At 42.2% G+C, this 17,437-nt stretch overlaps 2 protein-coding genes across 2 annotated transcripts in view; both read left to right on the forward strand.

Annotated features, from left to right (window-relative positions):
• The first annotated feature begins 3,721 nt into the window (after window positions 1–3,721).
• LOC134624647 (tripartite motif-containing protein 16-like) lies at window positions 3,722–5,724 on the forward strand. Its single transcript, XM_063469671.1, has one exon. The coding sequence runs from the start codon at window positions 3,973–3,975 to the stop codon at window positions 5,644–5,646; it is 1,674 nt and encodes a 557-aa protein (XP_063325741.1). The 5' UTR covers window positions 3,722–3,972; the 3' UTR covers window positions 5,647–5,724.
• Window positions 5,725–9,153: 3,429 nt separating this feature from the next.
• Window positions 9,154–17,437, forward strand: part of LOC134624648 (RING finger protein 150-like) — a 28,454-nt gene continuing 20,170 nt past the window's right edge. The window contains exon 1 of the mRNA XM_063469672.2: window positions 9,154–10,113. Within this exon, the coding sequence (XP_063325742.1) occupies window positions 9,657–10,113 (457 nt within the window). The 5' untranslated portion in view covers window positions 9,154–9,656. The remainder of the gene's footprint in view (window positions 10,114–17,437) is intronic.

The raw sequence follows: 17,437 nt of genomic DNA on the forward strand, positions 1-17,437 counted from the left end.
GAGACAGTAAAGTGAAGATAATAATTACCTGAAATCGGCAAGACTTGGCAAAGAGAGGTTGAGAGAGAAAGTGTGTGTTTGTTTGTTAGTGTATATGTTTTGAGTTATTAACTTTTTGCAGGAATATATGTAATTATACAGGGCTCTAGACTAACTTTTTGCCACAGTTGCACTGGTGCGCCTAACCACTAGCCAATTTTGGGGTCCTTATACACACACAATATGAGATTATTATGTTGAAGCACAGTACGTATTACTCTGCGAGGCTTCTGACTACGGTAGCTGTAATGCTCCAACAATCCATCAAGCGGTGCAGCTTCTTAGCTTACCAAAGTCGTACTAAAACATTTTGACAGACTTTTGAGCGCCGTGTACCACATAAAATCAGTTCGCTGTCAGTAAGCACAACCAGAATTCATACATAAGGCGCACTTTTGAGAAAATTAAAGGATTTGAAGTGTGCCTTATAGCCCGAAAAATGCGGTACTGAAAAAGTTCTTGTGCATAAAGTGCTGCACTGAGCGGAAATTTAAACTTAAAATATCTCAAGATATATCAAATAAAAAGAAAGTCAAAATGAAAAATGCCTCAAAGGCTTCAAACTGAACATCTCAATATCTGAACATCTTACTTTGGGCATGGGCATCTGAGAGTCTCTGTCCTTGACTCTGATTCTCTCATTGGTTTAGACCACAATATGGGCATAATGTGTGTCTGTTGTTGACCACATGGAGACTTTCAGAGTTGCGGAGACTTTTTTTTTTCACTCGAACAGCTGATCGCACCGGTGCAACCTAGGATTTTATTGGCGGAACATTGGTGCATTAGCGGAATGTGCAGGTGACGCCGTGCGTCCACAATATTGGATTATTGTGGGAATTCCCTACTTCATTTCCCCTTTCTGCACATCTGTGTAGAGATTCGCGCGTGACACACAAATCAATTGAATGGCAGCAGTGCGGAGTCAGTGCTGCAGCTCTTCAGCGGCGCGTTCAGCTACTCTAAGCAGCACCTTCGTGATTGGTTTAGGCCACGATATGGGCATAATGTTGTCTGTTTTTGACCACACTGAAACTTTCAGAGTTGTTGAGATTTTCTTTTTCTAACTCGAATGGCTTGTCGCACCGGTGCTACCTTGGATTTTTTTTTTGTCGCACCATTGAGAAATGAGGTCACATTCTACAGCCCTGTTATATGTGCAGACTGCTGATATTAGGCTGTTCAAAGCAATGCAGTGGCATTTACCTAGCTCTCATCTTGTTACAGCAACATTTCTTAGGCTACATTACAAATCAAATCCGACTTTTTTGACCCTATGTGACCCATATCCGATCATGGTATGACAGTTTGAACAGCACAAATCCGATATTTTCAAATCCGACGTATGTAGTACTGAGTCCGATACATATCTGATGTTTTAGAAAGTGACTGCTGTTTGAATGGTCATGTCGTATTAAATCCGTCTTTTACGTCACTGACACAAGACAGACGCCAATTATCAGAGCCGGAGAAGACAAACGAGAAAGCATGGTGGCGGAAACTGGAGACGGAGCGAGTCAATTGACAGTGTCAATACCCGATCGGTACCGGAAACCCGATCGGTACCACGCATGCGCAAATCTTACGTCACTTCCTCTCTTTGCCAACATTGCGACAGTTAATGTATTTGAGTGACACGGTTAGCTCATAGCATTTCTCAACAGCTCTGCCTCCTTTTCGACTGCCCGGGACATTTAAACAATGGATAATCTGTATACAAACAAATTCACGCTTTTCTCCTCAACAGAGTGCGTCCCCCGACTGAACAACAGCGGCGTAAAATAAGAAGAATTGCACCTAATTACAGACTTAATAATACTGACTTAGTAATGTGTCACGTGAAGATTCATCAGCCAGATTAAGTGTTTACTGACAATTGGCAGTGATAGCGGACATCATCATTACTATTCCAACAATCCTCTCCACACAGAGGAGTATAAACACACTCGACTATCACTAAATCAAATTTAACACGCGTTTGTAATGATGCTAGTTCATTTTACAATAGGGCTCATTCGCTCAGTCAGCAGGTGGCGGTATCCTTGTACACTGGGGAGTAAACTTCCATTAAACGAAACAGAAGAAGAAGAATACATCTGCACATGCAAATCAAATCACTTTTATTGTCACATCATCATATGTACAATATAAGAGTGTATGCATATTACTGAATGTGTCTACTAAATATGTGTGTATATATGTGTGTGTGTGTGTGTGTGTGTGTGTGTACGGGTTCGTACTATCCTGGTGGGGACCAAAATCTGACTTTTACTATCCTGGTGGGGACTTTCTGCACCGTGGGGACCAAAATCCAGGTCCCCTCGGGGTTGAAAGCAATTTTCACACTCAAAATGCGGTTTTACTGTCAGGGTTACAATTAGGTTATGGTTAGGTTTATGGTAAGGGTTAGGGTTAGGCATTCATTTTTAATGGTTAGGGTTAGGGTAAGGGGCTAGGGAAAGCATTATGTCAATGGGATGTCCCCACGAGGATAGCAAACCAGACATGTGTGTGTGTGTGTGTGTGTATACATATTTTACAAATTAAATAGAGTAAACAATAAAATAAAATATATAAAATATACAGAGGTTGGTAGTTGGATATATTGCAAAAATATTGTGCGCTGTACGGATCAGGTGGACCCAATTTGTGTGGTTCGACTTTGCACATGCGCAGTAAGGATCGGGGAGTCCTGATCTGTAACTATTGTTATATTTTTCGTTTTTGTCTACATTATATTGAAATGTTTCATTACTGCAAACAATTTAAGCGATACTTATTATTCTTAACATCTTAACAGATACTCTGACCCGTAACTATCGTAAAATGCTTCAGCCGGAAGTAGACACCTTTCGCACATGCGTGAAACCGATTGGGTTTCCGATACGGATCGGGTAGTGACAGACAGAAACTGAGGTTTTGGACTTGATTAGCATATGGGGAGACAATTCTATTCAAGCTAAACTTGAAGGGTCGTATCTTAACCTGTGTTCGAGTGCATTGCCAAAGAAATGGTTGAACGACGGCTCAAGCGAACGTGGCTACAGTGTCAGAGAAAAACTGAAGAGCCTCAGAGCCAAGTTTAAAGAAGCTAAAGATATAAACAAATGAAGCTGACGTGGTCGAGTCACCTGCCCGTTTTATGATGAGCTCGACTGTGTTTTGGGCGACAAATCCAGCTGCCAGCCAGCTGTGACGTCTTCTTTTGCGCATGCGAGCCGCTTTGAGGGCCGTGAACCGCTCACACTAGAGCGTGTTTGCTGTCACATTTTATTTGTAGTGTGAACAACCAGACAAAAAAAATTGGATTTGATCAAAAAATCGGAATTGAGCATTAAGACCTGCAGTGTGAACGTAGCCTTACTGACTATTAAAGGAAAAAAGAAAGTTTGGACAACCAGCAATAAAACAGGGTTATATTAGCCAGCATATGTCTGCTAACATAACCCTACTGAATATATGCTTTAATTAATGCAGCAGCCTCTGCTGTTCTGACAGTTACAGGTTTATAATCTGGTCATGTGACTATAACCATGAGACATTTATGTCCAGAGTTCACTAATGTTGGACTTTTCATTTATTTATATAGAAGAAAGGGTTAACAAGTTTAAACATTGAGGTGAGCAGTAAATAAAAGTGTTAAATACACAGTATTGCTCTCAAACTGCTCCTCTTCCTGGAGTGAAGCACAGCCTGATGACCCTCCCTCTTCTTCCTGCTCTTAAACACAGCACCTCCTCTCTGTCCACATGTTTCCTCGTTCCCTCCCCTTCAGATCTGCACTTTGAAGATGGGTGTAACCAACATGTGGTGACATGTAAGAGCTGACAGGCTCCATTCACTGCAGAAACACATGTTGTTGAGATCAGAGCTCAGACTAGTTTCAGTTATAAGGAAGAGGAACTCACACAGTCACTGACACTGAGAGGAGAAATGGCACAGAAAGGAGCTCAGCTGGACCGAGAAACCTTCTCTTGTTCCATCTGTTTGGATCTACTGAAGGATCCGGTGACTACAACCTGTGGACACAGCTACTGCAGGAACTGTATTAAAACCCACTTTGATGAAGAGGACAGGAAGGGAATCCACAGCTGCCCTCAGTGCAGGAAGACTTTCACACCGAGGACTGTCCTGGAGAAAAACGTCATGTTTGCAGCTTTAGTGGAGCAGCTGAAGAAGACTGGACTCCAAGCTGCTCCAGCTGATCACTGCTATGCTGGACCTGAAGATGTGGCCTGTGATGTCTGCACTGGGAGGAAGCTGAAAGCCATCAAGTCCTGTTTATTCTGTCCAGCCTCTTACTGTGAGAAACACCTCCAACCTCACTATGATGCAGCTCCATTAAAGAAACACAAGCTGGTGGCCCCCTCCAAGAAGCTCCAGGAGAACATCTGCTCTCGTCATGATGAGGTGATGAAGATTTTCTGTCGTACTGATCAGCAGAGTATCTGTCATCTCTGCTTGATGGATGAACATAAAGGCCATGAAATAGTCCCAGCTGCAGCAGAAAGGACTGAGAAGCAGAAGGAGCTCGAGGTGAGACGACTAAACATCCAGCAGAGAATCCAGGAGCGAGAGAAAGATGTGAAGCTGCTTCAACAGGAGGTGGAGGCCATCAATGGCTCTGCTGATAAAGCAGTGGAGGACAGTGAGAAGATGTTCACTGAGCTGATCCGTCTCATCCAGAAAAGAAGCTCTGATGTGAAGCAGCAGGTCAGATCCCAGCAGGAAACTGAAGTGAGTCGAGTCAAAAAGCTTCAGGAGAAGCTGGAGCAGGAGATCGCTGAGCTGAAGAGGAAAGACAGCGAGCTGGAGCAGCTCTCACACACAGAGGATCACAACCAGTTTCTACACAACTACCCCTCACTGTCAGCACTCAGTGAGTCTACACACTCATCCAGCATCAATATTCGTCCTCTGAGCTACTTTGAGGACGTGACAGCAGCTGTGTCAGAGACCAGAGATAAACTACAGGACATTCTGAGAGAGGAATGGACAAACATCTCACTGACAGTCACTGAAGAGGATGTTTTACTGTCACCACCAGAGCCAAAGACCAGAGCTGGATTCTTAAAATATTCACAGGAAATCACACTGGATCCAAACACAGCAAACAAATATCTGTTATTATCTGAAGGGAACAGAAAAGTAACATTTATGAAACAACAACAGTCTTATTCTGATCATCCAGACAGATTCACTGGATGGTTTCAGGTCCTGAGTAGAGAGAGTCTGACTGGACGTTGTTACTGGGAGGTGGAGTGGAGAGGGGGAGAAGTTTATGTAGCAGTCGCATACAAGAATATCAGCAGAGCAGGGAGCCTCAATAAATGTTTATTTGGAAACAATGACAAATCTTGGTCATTATATTGCTGCACTTCCAATTTTCAATTTCTGCACAACAATGTCCACACTGTCCTCTCAGGTCCTCGGTCCTCCAGAGTAGGAGTGTACCTGGATCACAGAGCAGGTATTCTGTCTTTCTACAGCGTCTCTGAAACCATGACTCTCCTCCACAGAGTCCAGACCACATTCACTCAGCCGCTCTATGCTGGACTTTATCTTTATGGACATGGAGTCACTGCAGAATTGATTAAGATCAAATAGACAGAGAAGATAGGTTCATGTTGATCCCTGACCATTATATGTGCTTGCAGGAACAACAATTAAGCCTGCAGTGTGAGAGCGATGTGTACTACTTTAACCCTGGAGAACCCATGGGGTCAAATTTGACCGCATGGTTTCCCTAGAAAACCAATGGGGTCGGATCTGACCCCATGGGTTCTCCAGGGTTAAGGTCATAAAAATAACATGGGGCCTGATTTTGTAAGACTTTGTACGTGAGGAGCATGAGTCTGAATTCAATTCTGGATTCAACAGCTGATCAAGCTTAAACGTGAATGGAAGCCAATATAGAAGCCATATATATACTGAGCTCTGAGAGGCATTGTCACTTAAGGATTTGCACATTTCACGAAGGGTGGGAGCAGCTTGAGCACCTGAGACCTCCTCATCAGACTCATTAGATGTACCTGTGTCCTCCAATTGATGCTCTATACCATTGTCCTTCTCAGAAACTGGATCATCCTCTGCCTCATTAGGAAAGTTATGGTCGAGAACTTGGCTCATTGTGTCTTCATTTTCTCATGCTGAAATCTGGAGTGTGTCCTCTGTAAGTCACCATCTAAACTGAGTTGGCCTGTACATGCCTTACATGTCTGCATATTTCTATCTGGGTGATCTTTTCAGTCTTTGGAAGCAGAATATGAGTGACCAGGGCTGGACTGGGACAAAAAATTGGCCCGGGCATTTTGACTAGAGACCGGCCCACCAAGTATTATAGGAAAAACCATAAAGCCTTTGAATGAAAACAAACGCTGTTGTCACAGTGATGTACAGTGTCTTGTTGGTAAATATGTATCAGTCTAATAAACTTAAACCTACAACATCCTCCCTATTCTGGTATTCTAAACAGCACCCGAAAGTAGACTGCTTGGTCGAGTTAACCTCCTGAACTACAACACATGGTGAAAACCTGAAATTAAGACAAAGACTAGAGGTGAGACATGATCATTACTGATTACTGATGACAGATTTAGATATATTTTCATAAACAATTAATTTGCCACATCAATAAACAACATGACAGGGCAAAATATTTTTTCTAACATGGCAACCTTTAAAAAGTGAAAGGAGATAGAAAGACGGGTGAGAAAGAAAAACTTAATTGACTTTTTGATGGCATTTTACACACAGTACTGGTACAGAATCTAGAAAATGTGGGAAAAATAGTGGCATCATATACAGTACTTAGCTACTTCTAAAGAAATTATGATGGGACCCTAAAAAAATTACTATGTACAATAATGGATTTCTATACATTTTACATCAGATGAAAACGTTTTTTGTAAGATTCAGTTAATTATTTATTAAAAGCTAGACATTTTAAATAAGAATAAGAAAGAAAAGTATTTCTTTGTGTCCCCCTTTCCCTGTTAATGCCTTGCCTGGGCCGCTGGCAAAACTTTGCTAGACCCGCCCCTGCAGTTACCAGCTGTCAGCTACTTAGAAAAAGATCCTGGTGTTATTTGTCTCTCAGAAACAGTTCATAACTTCCCTTCAACTCATTCATGTCACCTAAAAGGTAAACCTGTTTCTCCATCACCTGCTCAGCTCTGATGATTCAGTAAGGACATCTCCTGGTTTCATCTTCATGTTTCCCTCTCACCAGATAACCAAACCGATATCATGACCAGCAGCTTTACAGCTGTGGCTCCAGCAAACATCAGCTGATACTAGAAATTAATATTAAATACATTCTAACAACAGCTGATCAAGCTTAAATGTGCTGCTGTTGTTTAGCGCGACATCTGCTGGTTTCTTCTTTCTGGCGCAAAGTGGGCGATAAACAAACAAGAGAGAAAAGCCGATCAGCTGATCATTGATCAGTTTCATGATTGAAGTAGAAACAGGAGAGGGAGGGGAGAGAATGAGAGAAGAAGAGGCAGCTGTGCAGCAAAGACAGAATAACTCCAGCTTTGCGTCTTTTTCATTGTAGCTGAAGTCCGGGACAAACTGTGTTCCTTTTCACCTCAATACGAAATGGCAATATTTTCTCTGAATATGAGACCATTCTGTTTTTTACGGGACGGTTGGCAAGTCTAATAACTAACCTTATAAATAAAATAAGATAAAACAAGTTCAACATCAATAATATCACAGCACCCGCCCAGCAGTATATGAACTCCGTCATGCTAGCTAGTACGCAGTACGAATTATTGTAACTGACTGTAAAAAGTCAGCATAACGAAAAAAACTACACCTATACTTGGTTTATATCTGACCCAGATAGACTGCAGGTCATAACTTCTTACCTGAAGTTCAGTTCACCCTCTCGGGTCTCTCTGCTCCTCCTGCCTTTCTGTCATCCACCTGCCAGCTTGTTGCATCTGCTGGCCTCCACCACTTGCTAATGTTACTGAATCTGTGGAAGCTCCGCAATAGCCACCACCAAACAATTGAGTTATTTTTACACATCTCCCAGCATCTGGCCAATCCACCACCTTTCAGTGTTTATACCTTTACGGAAAATAAACGAAAAAAAAAAAACCAAAACATCGGCCCATAAAAACTAAAAATTACCATCGGTCCACCGGGCAAATGCCCGATGGCCAGTCCAGCTATGTGAGTGACTATCAATATATAAACAGGTAAAGAGAGAAGGTCCTAAATAAATTCTCTCTCTCTGTGTTAGTGAGCTTACAGTGTGTTTATGATTTCAATTTGGGCAGTACTTGTTGTTTTATAGTAACAACAAAGATCATTATTTTTGTCAGAGTATTTTATTATGTTGTAAAATGTATTTATTTTTCATTTTGTTTTCCTTAAATAGAAGTTCCGCTCTAGAGCCATTTCCCAGTGCTCATATGTAAAACCATTAAAATACTAAATTTTTCACCAGACCTGGCATGTGTGGAAAATTTCATGAGTTTTTGAGCATGTTAAAGCCCTCAAAAAGGCAATTCATTTCGGTAAAAAAAATAAAAAATAAAAAATAAAATAATAATAATAATAATAATAAACAGAGCAGATACAATAGGGCCTTCGCACTCTCGGTGCTCGGGCCCTAATTAAATTTAGCTTTATATAATGACAAACATGAACAAGTTATTTGGTGAATTTGGTGCAAAAGACAAAAAGTTAAAAACAAAACAAAACAAAACAAAAAAAACCCATAAAAATAGTGTACAGTTAATTTGCTATTAATGTGCCCTCTTCAGAAATAATAATAAAGTCATTAAAACTACGACCCAGATTTGTAACTATAATGACATTGTAGATTTTGCTCGTGTCGCTTGGTGGCGCTGTTTAGAATTAATTTCTTCAAATCCATCCGAGCGCTTTAAGTCCTTCAGATAAACAACGTCTGGTGACCTTCAAAATAAAATACCTTAGATTTTCTTTTGTAAATGTTGACTGTCAGAACACCTGATGGACATTGTTTCATAAAAATATAGAAATTGTTTTGTAATCTGACGAACAATTAAAGCTTTATTCGAGCATCATAGACTCATAATCAAAGAAAAAGAAATGCTTTTATTTTGCAGACTAATAACCGGAGCTAGCAGTCCACATTTCCGTGACTTTACCAGCGGACCGTGGCCCAGTCAAAACAATGCAGCCGCGCTGGCCTGGTGCTGCAGCTGCACTTAGCTTTAAATCTCCAACAAATTGTTAACGTCTGTGCGCACTCAGCCCTCCGCCTGGTGCTTCACCTCGGCGGGGTCACGTCGCGTCACTGCTGCGGTGATTTCTCCTTTAGTTGTGCGCATTTAGGAGTTTTTTCGTGGGTGTTTCTCATCGAGTTAACGGCGACGGCTGGAAATGGAAACTGCTAACAGGCGTCTGCTGCTAGGTAGCCTGAGAGTAGTGGAGGGGAGCGGCTAAAAACAGCCTTTTTTTTCTTTCTTGTGAAAAAAGGGGAGTATAAGCGAGTTAAACACGCTCCTGGTGGTTTTGCCTTTTAGCATGGTGGAGTAGGAGGCTCCAGCGTTGAAGCTACCGGGCTCATCCGACCTACCGACTCACAGCTCGCTCTCACCCCGGGGAGGCTCGTGATGGCCCCGGGCTCGCTGGTGGCGGCCTGCCGCAGCCTGGCCCTCTCTACGTGGCTGCTCTCCTTCTGCTTCGTCCACCTGCTGTGCCTGGACTTCACCGTGGCCGAGCGGGAGGAGTGGTACACCGCCTTCGTCAACATCACCTACGTGGACCCGGCCACCTCGGAGCTGCGCACCGATAAGACGGAGTGCGGGCGATATGGCGAGCACTCTCCGAAGCGGGACGCCAAGGGGGTGTTGGTCCTACCCGCAGCACCGCTCGACCGCCAGGCCTGCGACCCCAACACCCGCTTTGCGGTGCCCGCTCAGGCCGGGGCCTGGGTGGCGCTGATAGCCCGGGGCAACTGCACCTACAAGGACAAGATCCGCCACGCTGCAGCCCACAACGCCTCTGCGGTGGTCATCTTTAATGTGGGCTCCACCAATACTAACGACACCATCACCATGCCTCACCTAGGTAGGATGATGTTCTGCTTTATTCACTCCAATAAATGTGCATTTAACTCGATTTCCTCCCTCTGTGAAGTGGCTTTGTTTAGCTTTTCTGAGTTGGGTAGTTTGCTGCCGGGGTGAACTATGGGGATTAAAGGTGACGTCTACAATGTTTATCTTAATTTCTTAATACAAATGTCATGGAAAGAGTCCAACTCACGAAGTATTTCTGTTATACGGGATGTGTTGGATCTTTCAGAGTAATTTAGTTTTATGTCAAGTCCAAGGAGGTGTGCACTCACTGGGGACTGCTTTACTATGGACACTGAGAAATAGTTGAGTGTAAAATGTAGATGTATGTACAGGTTAAGTTAGTGTCAGGTATAGATTAAACGTAGAACTTAGCCACAATGACACCACCCATTGGTTTGACTCATTTTTATATGTTGTGGTTGGTGTTTTGGTCTCACCTGTTGGTGTGTTGGGGCAAGAAATTGCCTCATTTAGATTAGACCAGGCCTCTGGCCAACTCCAGGCCTCAAGGGCCAGTGTCCTGCATGTTTTAGATAACACCCTGGGTCAACACACCTGAATCAAATGATTAGTTCATTCCCAGGCCTCTGGAGAACTCCAAGACATGTTGAGGAGGTAATTTAGCCGTTTAAATTAGCTGTGTTGGATCAAGGACACATCTAAAACCTGCAGGACACCGGCCCTCGTGGACTGAGATTGCCCATCCCTGGGCTAGAACACTTAACAAGTTAAGTGTGAAGTAAACACACTCATGAAATATCACGGTTGCACCCAACAAACCACCCGTCCGTCCATTTTCTGCTGCTTTTCTAGGCAGCGGCAGCCTGAGTAGAGAAGCCCTTCTTCTCCTCAGCCACCTCCTCTAGCTCTCTCAGCTTTCTCAGGCCAGTTGAGAGACATAATCTCTCTGTCATGTCAGGACATGACATGAGCCTACCCAGGGCCTCCTCTTGTGAGGGCATACCCGAAACACCTCACCCAGGAGGCATCTTAATCAAATGGCTGAACCACCTCAGCTGGCTCCTTTTATTGTGGAGGGATAGCCGACCCTGAAGCAGGAAACTTGTCAGTTCACCCATAAAAGCTGTTCTTAAAAAGAAAGTACTCTTTCAGTCTCTTGAAAACTTCGAGTCATGCTATCCTTTCCTGGTGACAAGGAATAACATAGACTCTGAGTTTCTCAGACTCAAGACTCCACAGCATTGAACTGAAGCTTGCAGTTCTTGTTCTGCTCCTCGGCCTTTGTGAGCTCAGCCTGCTGACACATGAACCAGTTCTCCACCTGCTGCACGTTCTGGTTAGAGTGTGTCTCTTGCTCACAGAGGTCTTCACATCTGAACAAGGTCCAGCATCTTCAAGGCGGTGGAGTTGGAGAATTACACAGTCTGATCAGCGTACTGGCAGGAAGCACAGGCGCTAAATGATTATCGGTGTTTGACCTTTTAAAATAGTCCCGCGAGGATTTTTTGGGTCGTAAATTGGAAAAAATAAATAAATAAATCACAAAATACACACCATATAAACCAAAGTATGGGACCTTTCCTCTTAATATTTGAGTTCAGTCTTATTGCCACAGACGTATGAAATCAGGCACCTGGCCATGCAGTCTGCTTTACAGAGTGGCTCTTTTTAAAGACCTCGCTGAATTATGAGCGTGGTGCTGTAATCGGATGCCACCACTGCAAGAAGTCTGCTCAGTAAAAGTTTGAGTTGGCTACACGGGTAGCAACACCCCAGTTCAGGACAGAGTGTAGTTATTTGAGTTCATTTATATCATGGTTGTGACTCTCTATATATTCATATTGTATATCTATGAATATTAACATTTTCCTCATGAACTGATGTGGGCGGGCATGCATTTGAATATCTAAAAAGTGAGTTGCACAGCAGATTCAGGCAGGAAATCCAAGATTTTCTAGCAGAAAATGCAGGTTTGTTATAAAGAAATCCATCATGTCTAAAAACATTAGTGGATTTTAATGTTCCTCAGCACCCGTTTTATTTCTGTTCAGTGCGTGACTCTACCCGTGCTGAATCGGATTCAATTTGGCGAACTATGCTCTTTGTCTGATAACTTCATTAAAATGCTCCACACTCACTTACCGTGTCTTTCAGCTCGAGTCATAAAGAGTTTTGGGCAATAAACTCTTATCTTGTGGAAGTTAAGCTGAACAAATGTCTGTAGATGACCTGTATGTAGAAGGATCATTAATGTTGCAGTCATCTTTGTCTCCAGGTCTTTGATGCTCAGATTTGTACCATAAACACACCAGGATACATCTGCCTTACATCTCCTTTGACATATGAGGTGCTCATTCTGTTAGTGCTGTACAGACTCCACCCCCTCATTTCTTTATATTTTGCTAGGAAAATGGGAAATACCTGCCTTACATACTGTATTTCCATGTATTGAAATACAGTATGTAACAGGTTGTACAAATTAACTGAAAATGAAAGTCAGTTTTTGATATGATGACCTTAGTTCAGGTTGTGTTGACGAATTATCTTAGGCAACTTTCTTGTAATTTCTTTAAGTCGTCTTCAGGAATGGTTCTCCAGGCTTCGTGTTTTGGTCCTTTTAGTTCTGTTCTTTATCCCGTTGATCCCAAACGACAATGCTGAGGTCTGGGCTCTGGGGCAGTCCATGACCAATAGTTGTCATCTGTGTGTGTGGTGTTTTTTTTTTTGTTTTGTTTTTTGTTGTTTTTTTTTTTCCTCCCCCTCCCTATTTTTCTATCTGTGTATGCTTTTACTGGCTGTGTGTTAGGTAAAATTGGCATGCTGAAAAATGAAGCTGTCATCAATCAAATGCGTTCCTGGCAGTACTGCATGGTGGCTTATAATCTGACAGCACTTCTCTGTGCTCATAATTCCATCAGTTTTGAGAAGATGCCCAACACCACTGGTTGAAATGTAGCGCCAAACTGTGGCAAAGCCTCCAACCTGAGATCAACTAAAGGGTCAGATGCATCTCGGTTTTTGCTGCTTATTTTATTTTGTTTTGATGCCGGCTACTTCATCTTTTGTCCGCCACTTGTATAGTTTCCAAAAAATGTTTTAGGACTGAGAGATGCTGATTTTTCAGCTAATAACTCTTTAGGAATCACCTCGTTGGTGCAAAAATTATTTAACGTCTGTCAGACTGTACTTTTCAAACGAAGGAATTGGGAACAAATTATGTACTTTTGTAACAGGCTACTAGTAACAAAGTGCCTAAATACAGAATTTAAGATAGGTTCTTTGATAAGTTGTGTTATTTATTGACACAACACTGGTCCCTTGAGTTAGGTGGGTGTTTTATGCTTAAATGATTCATAGGTCAGTGTTAACAAACAACAAAACATTCCTGTGAAAAATGGTCTGTTACAAGGACTGATCTGAAAATGGGTGAAAAGGCAGCCAAAGTCATAAGAAAAATGTTGAAAGACCTTCAGAGAGCCTGCAGAGCTGTTGCTCAAGACCAGTGTAAACAAATAAAAGGGAAGTCTGACTCAAAATGTAAAGAAATGAGGGCAGGCTTGGGACTTTTGCACAGTGCTGTATGTGTAGCACAGTTGTACTTACAGGCATAGTCGCCCATCGAACAGACCATTTTGAGTCAGAAGATCCCCTCTATGTAGTAGCAGTCACAAATGCAGACTCGTTACAGGTTGAATGGGCTCATTGCTGCAGACTCAACCACCAAGGGCCCTTTCTGTGAAGCTGTATTTTGTAAAGTTTTGTCAAGTTTTTGTAGTTTTAATTTTTCTTTTGTTTGAGATTTGAGTTTCAGGATATGGCTCATGTAAAAAAGAACAATTTGGAGACTTCTTAACAAGAAAGTAGTAATTTTTGGACCTTTCATTTGCATCCACTGGGTTGGAAGAGATAGCACTCTGAGACAGTCTCTGATTTTTGACTGAAGGTCTGCGATGCTTCTTTATCAATTTATTTCCATTTGTTAAACGATGCTGTCAGTGGCCGTCATCCACACACTGCCTCTCTGACAGAAACAGTTGTGCAGATCAGGGATTCCCAGCTCTGCTGCATCCACAGTGACTGATTATGGAAAGCAGGCTCCTCTCATTCGATTATGTCCAGAGAAACTCCATGTGACGTTTGATGTTGGTCACGATTTAGCGCTGAGTTACATAACAGGGCTGACTGCTCTGTACCACCGTAAGTGGTGTTCTTTTGAGTCGCTCTGCTGCTGAGTGAAGTAACAGCTGTTTCTCTGACAGCTGGAAACTCCTTCAGGGATCCCTGGCAGGCCTACGCACCCAAATTTAGATGCCATGAATTCAGGAAGGAAAAAAAAGCCCTGGGTGGTTGGTTTGCTTTAAATCCAGTTTCTCATGATGTTTTTCTGTGTCCGGGTTATTTTCTGCAAATCAGTCTTTGCACAGTTGAGCGCCGGTTAAATAATTTTTCCAGAAGTTCAACAGCTGGCCGGTCATCCACAAGTTCAACGACGCTGTGTGTTGTTTGGACATGTAATCATTTGGCTTCTTATTAAATGCTGACTCATGTACTTAGTGAGGGCCATCACATAGCTTTTTCTTTAGTTTTTGCCAGAAAGTCAGATTCAGTTAGAGCATTGCTGCTGAGACTTCACAGGGTGCCGGTTTATCTCGCAGGTTGAGCAGGCGACCATATGCCACAAAGGCTAAATGCAGCAACCTGGTTTTGACTCTGACCTGAGGCCCTGCTTGGCTTCCTCCACTCGTTCTCTCCTCCTGCTTTCCTGCCTCTTCACCACATTATATAACGACACAGTAACATTTTTGACTGGAAACTGACTTCACTGATCAGCAGAAAGCTGCAGATTAAATACTCGCAGTAGGTGAGGATGAATCATGATTAATCTGCTGATTAGGTTTATCATGAATCATTTGCAGAAGGCAGGCAACTGTGCAAAATGTTTTTGTTTAGAGTGTGGTCTTGAACCTTTGTCCCTTTATCAAACAGTCTGTCCTAAACCAAAAGATGCTGTTTACTGTCCAATCAGCTGCGACCAACAATTATTTGCAGGGTTTTTGCTGCACAATAAGGAAAAATTAACTTTCTCCAAAGGAAAATCATGAGAATTGCAGTTGAACTGATTTCAACTAAACTTTTCTAAGGGGCATTTCTTTGGATAATTGAGCAAAAAACTTTGGTTCTGTTTTGTGTTTTATTAAATGGATTGAAACAAGCAGGAAAACGATTTGCTTGCTGTTAATAATTCCAGTATAGTGCTGACATATTTTAACTGATTCCTGCACACTATTAGAGCAGCACTGCATCGATGTGCAGCCTGGACAGCACCAGCAGCTCTCTACCTCTCCAGGCTTCTGCTGCTGTTTCAGGAAGTCTAGCAAACACAAACAGGCCTCAAAAATGTGAAGTTGAAGGTATGCAAACACGGGCAGCCAACTAAAAATATGAGTGTAAATAAGCTGAAGAGGATCCTGTTCAGCATGCTGAAATGACAAACAGTGAAGTTAATGTTAGAAACATGAGTCCTGAGGCTCTGCAGAGAGGTAATGCAAACATTAGTAAAGTGAAGCAGCGGTCCAAAGACAAGTTTAACTGACTGGCTCATAATGTGTGGATGGCTCAAACTTACAGTGGTCAAGTTTGTTTATAAGCACATTTAAAAATAACAAGTGTTAACCAAATAAAAGAGTAGCACAATAGGAGCCATAAAGAAACATAATACAGAAAACAGACTGATCAGGCCATCAGGTTTAAATACGAAGGAGTAAAAATGAATTTTCAGACAGATTTTGAAGATGTTGTAAGTTGAAGGGCCAGACTGTAAAGGCTGTAAACTGCTTCATGGTACAACCAGAAGCATCTGGTCAGCTGACCTTAGTGATCTTTTAGAAGATCAGAAAGGTATGAAGGCGCTAACACAATTTAATGACTTAAAAACAAAGTCTTCAGATCGTTTCTAAAATGCAGTGTTAAGAAGCCAAAACGGGAAGTGTGGTCTAATTTGCGGGCGCCTGTCAGGCGTCGAGCCATCGTATTTTGAATAAAACAACTGTAGACGAGAAATGAGTGTGATTTGTGAAATACTCCGTAATGAGGTGCTGATGTGACAGAAGAGGCAAGAGAAAAGGGAAGAATTTGCTCCAGTTTTGAAATGTGATTTTGAAACTCTACTGTAAGCAGTAACTGTTTTAATTAATTTTTAAATAGTTCAACCAGCAGAAGGACGGATGGCTTCATGCCTCTGTCCAGAATGGTACACAGTGATCACGTAACAGGTCCTCTCCTACATTTTGCCCAAAGCAGAGCTCACATTTGTCCTTTTCCAGGCAATTTTTTTAAAGGCATGTTTACTACTGAGCCTGTAGTCATAATACTCCTCAGTACAAACACTTTGTTTTTGGTGATTCGATTAATTTGTCCTGGATGTGGTTGCTTGTAGCCATTCTTGGCTTCTCAGTGGGTTTTTGTTTTTTATTAGTTCGTGCAGCACAGCCAACCAGTAAGAACAAAACTTTCTATCTGTACATCACCCATTACTATAACCTGTGAACTGTGTCATGAGCCACTGTGTCCCTGACATTCTGTTTCTCGCCTAAATAATGAAGTTCCTCTTATAAACATGAGGAAATCCCAGTCACAAGGCCTTACTGTTTTCTCCTGCTTTCTGTCTCTTCTTTTCTGTCACACCACAACCGGCAACCAACCTCTTTGAGCCTGGTTCTTTGAGGTCTCTTCTTGGTAACAGGGTAAAAGGGTTTCTTCCTGCCCACGGTCGCCAAGTTCTGATCACAGGGGATAGTCTGATCATTGGGGTTTTCCTGTAATATTGTTGGGTCTTTACAATTTAATGTATTTAGAAATTAAATTGAATTGATTGATGTGGACTAATCAACATTAGTTTAACTCTTTACCTCTTGAAAGCCTACAAGGAGAACCCTGTTGAGAGGTTTCTGTCATATTTCTGACCTGCTGATAGAAGAAAACGAGGTGTGGGTGGTCTTTGCCTGTGCAGCCACCCTTGGAAAAACCCAGAAACTATTCCAGTAGTCATGATTGGATGGATGAATACTTTATTGGTCCATAAGGCAAATTGTTGTTGCAGCAGCATGATAAAGAGTAAAAATAACACAGCCTACAAAAAACGACAAATAACGCAGTTGAAATAAAAGTGACTCTAGCACTCTGGAAAACTGAGACTTTATTTAGCTTTTTGGTCAGTTTATGGCAAAATAAGTTGATGTGACAGGGCTTTAAAAATCTCTGATATCAGATGGAAATCAGTACTGTCAGAGTGAAAAATCAAGTTGGTGAATTCCCCGGTTGGTTAGGAATTCACTCTGTGAAGCACTAATGCTAAT

The sequence above is a fragment of the Pelmatolapia mariae genome, linkage group LG3_W (assembly GCF_036321145.2).
Source record: "Pelmatolapia mariae isolate MD_Pm_ZW linkage group LG3_W, Pm_UMD_F_2, whole genome shotgun sequence".
NCBI classification, from domain to species: domain Eukaryota; kingdom Metazoa; phylum Chordata; class Actinopteri; order Cichliformes; family Cichlidae; genus Pelmatolapia; species Pelmatolapia mariae.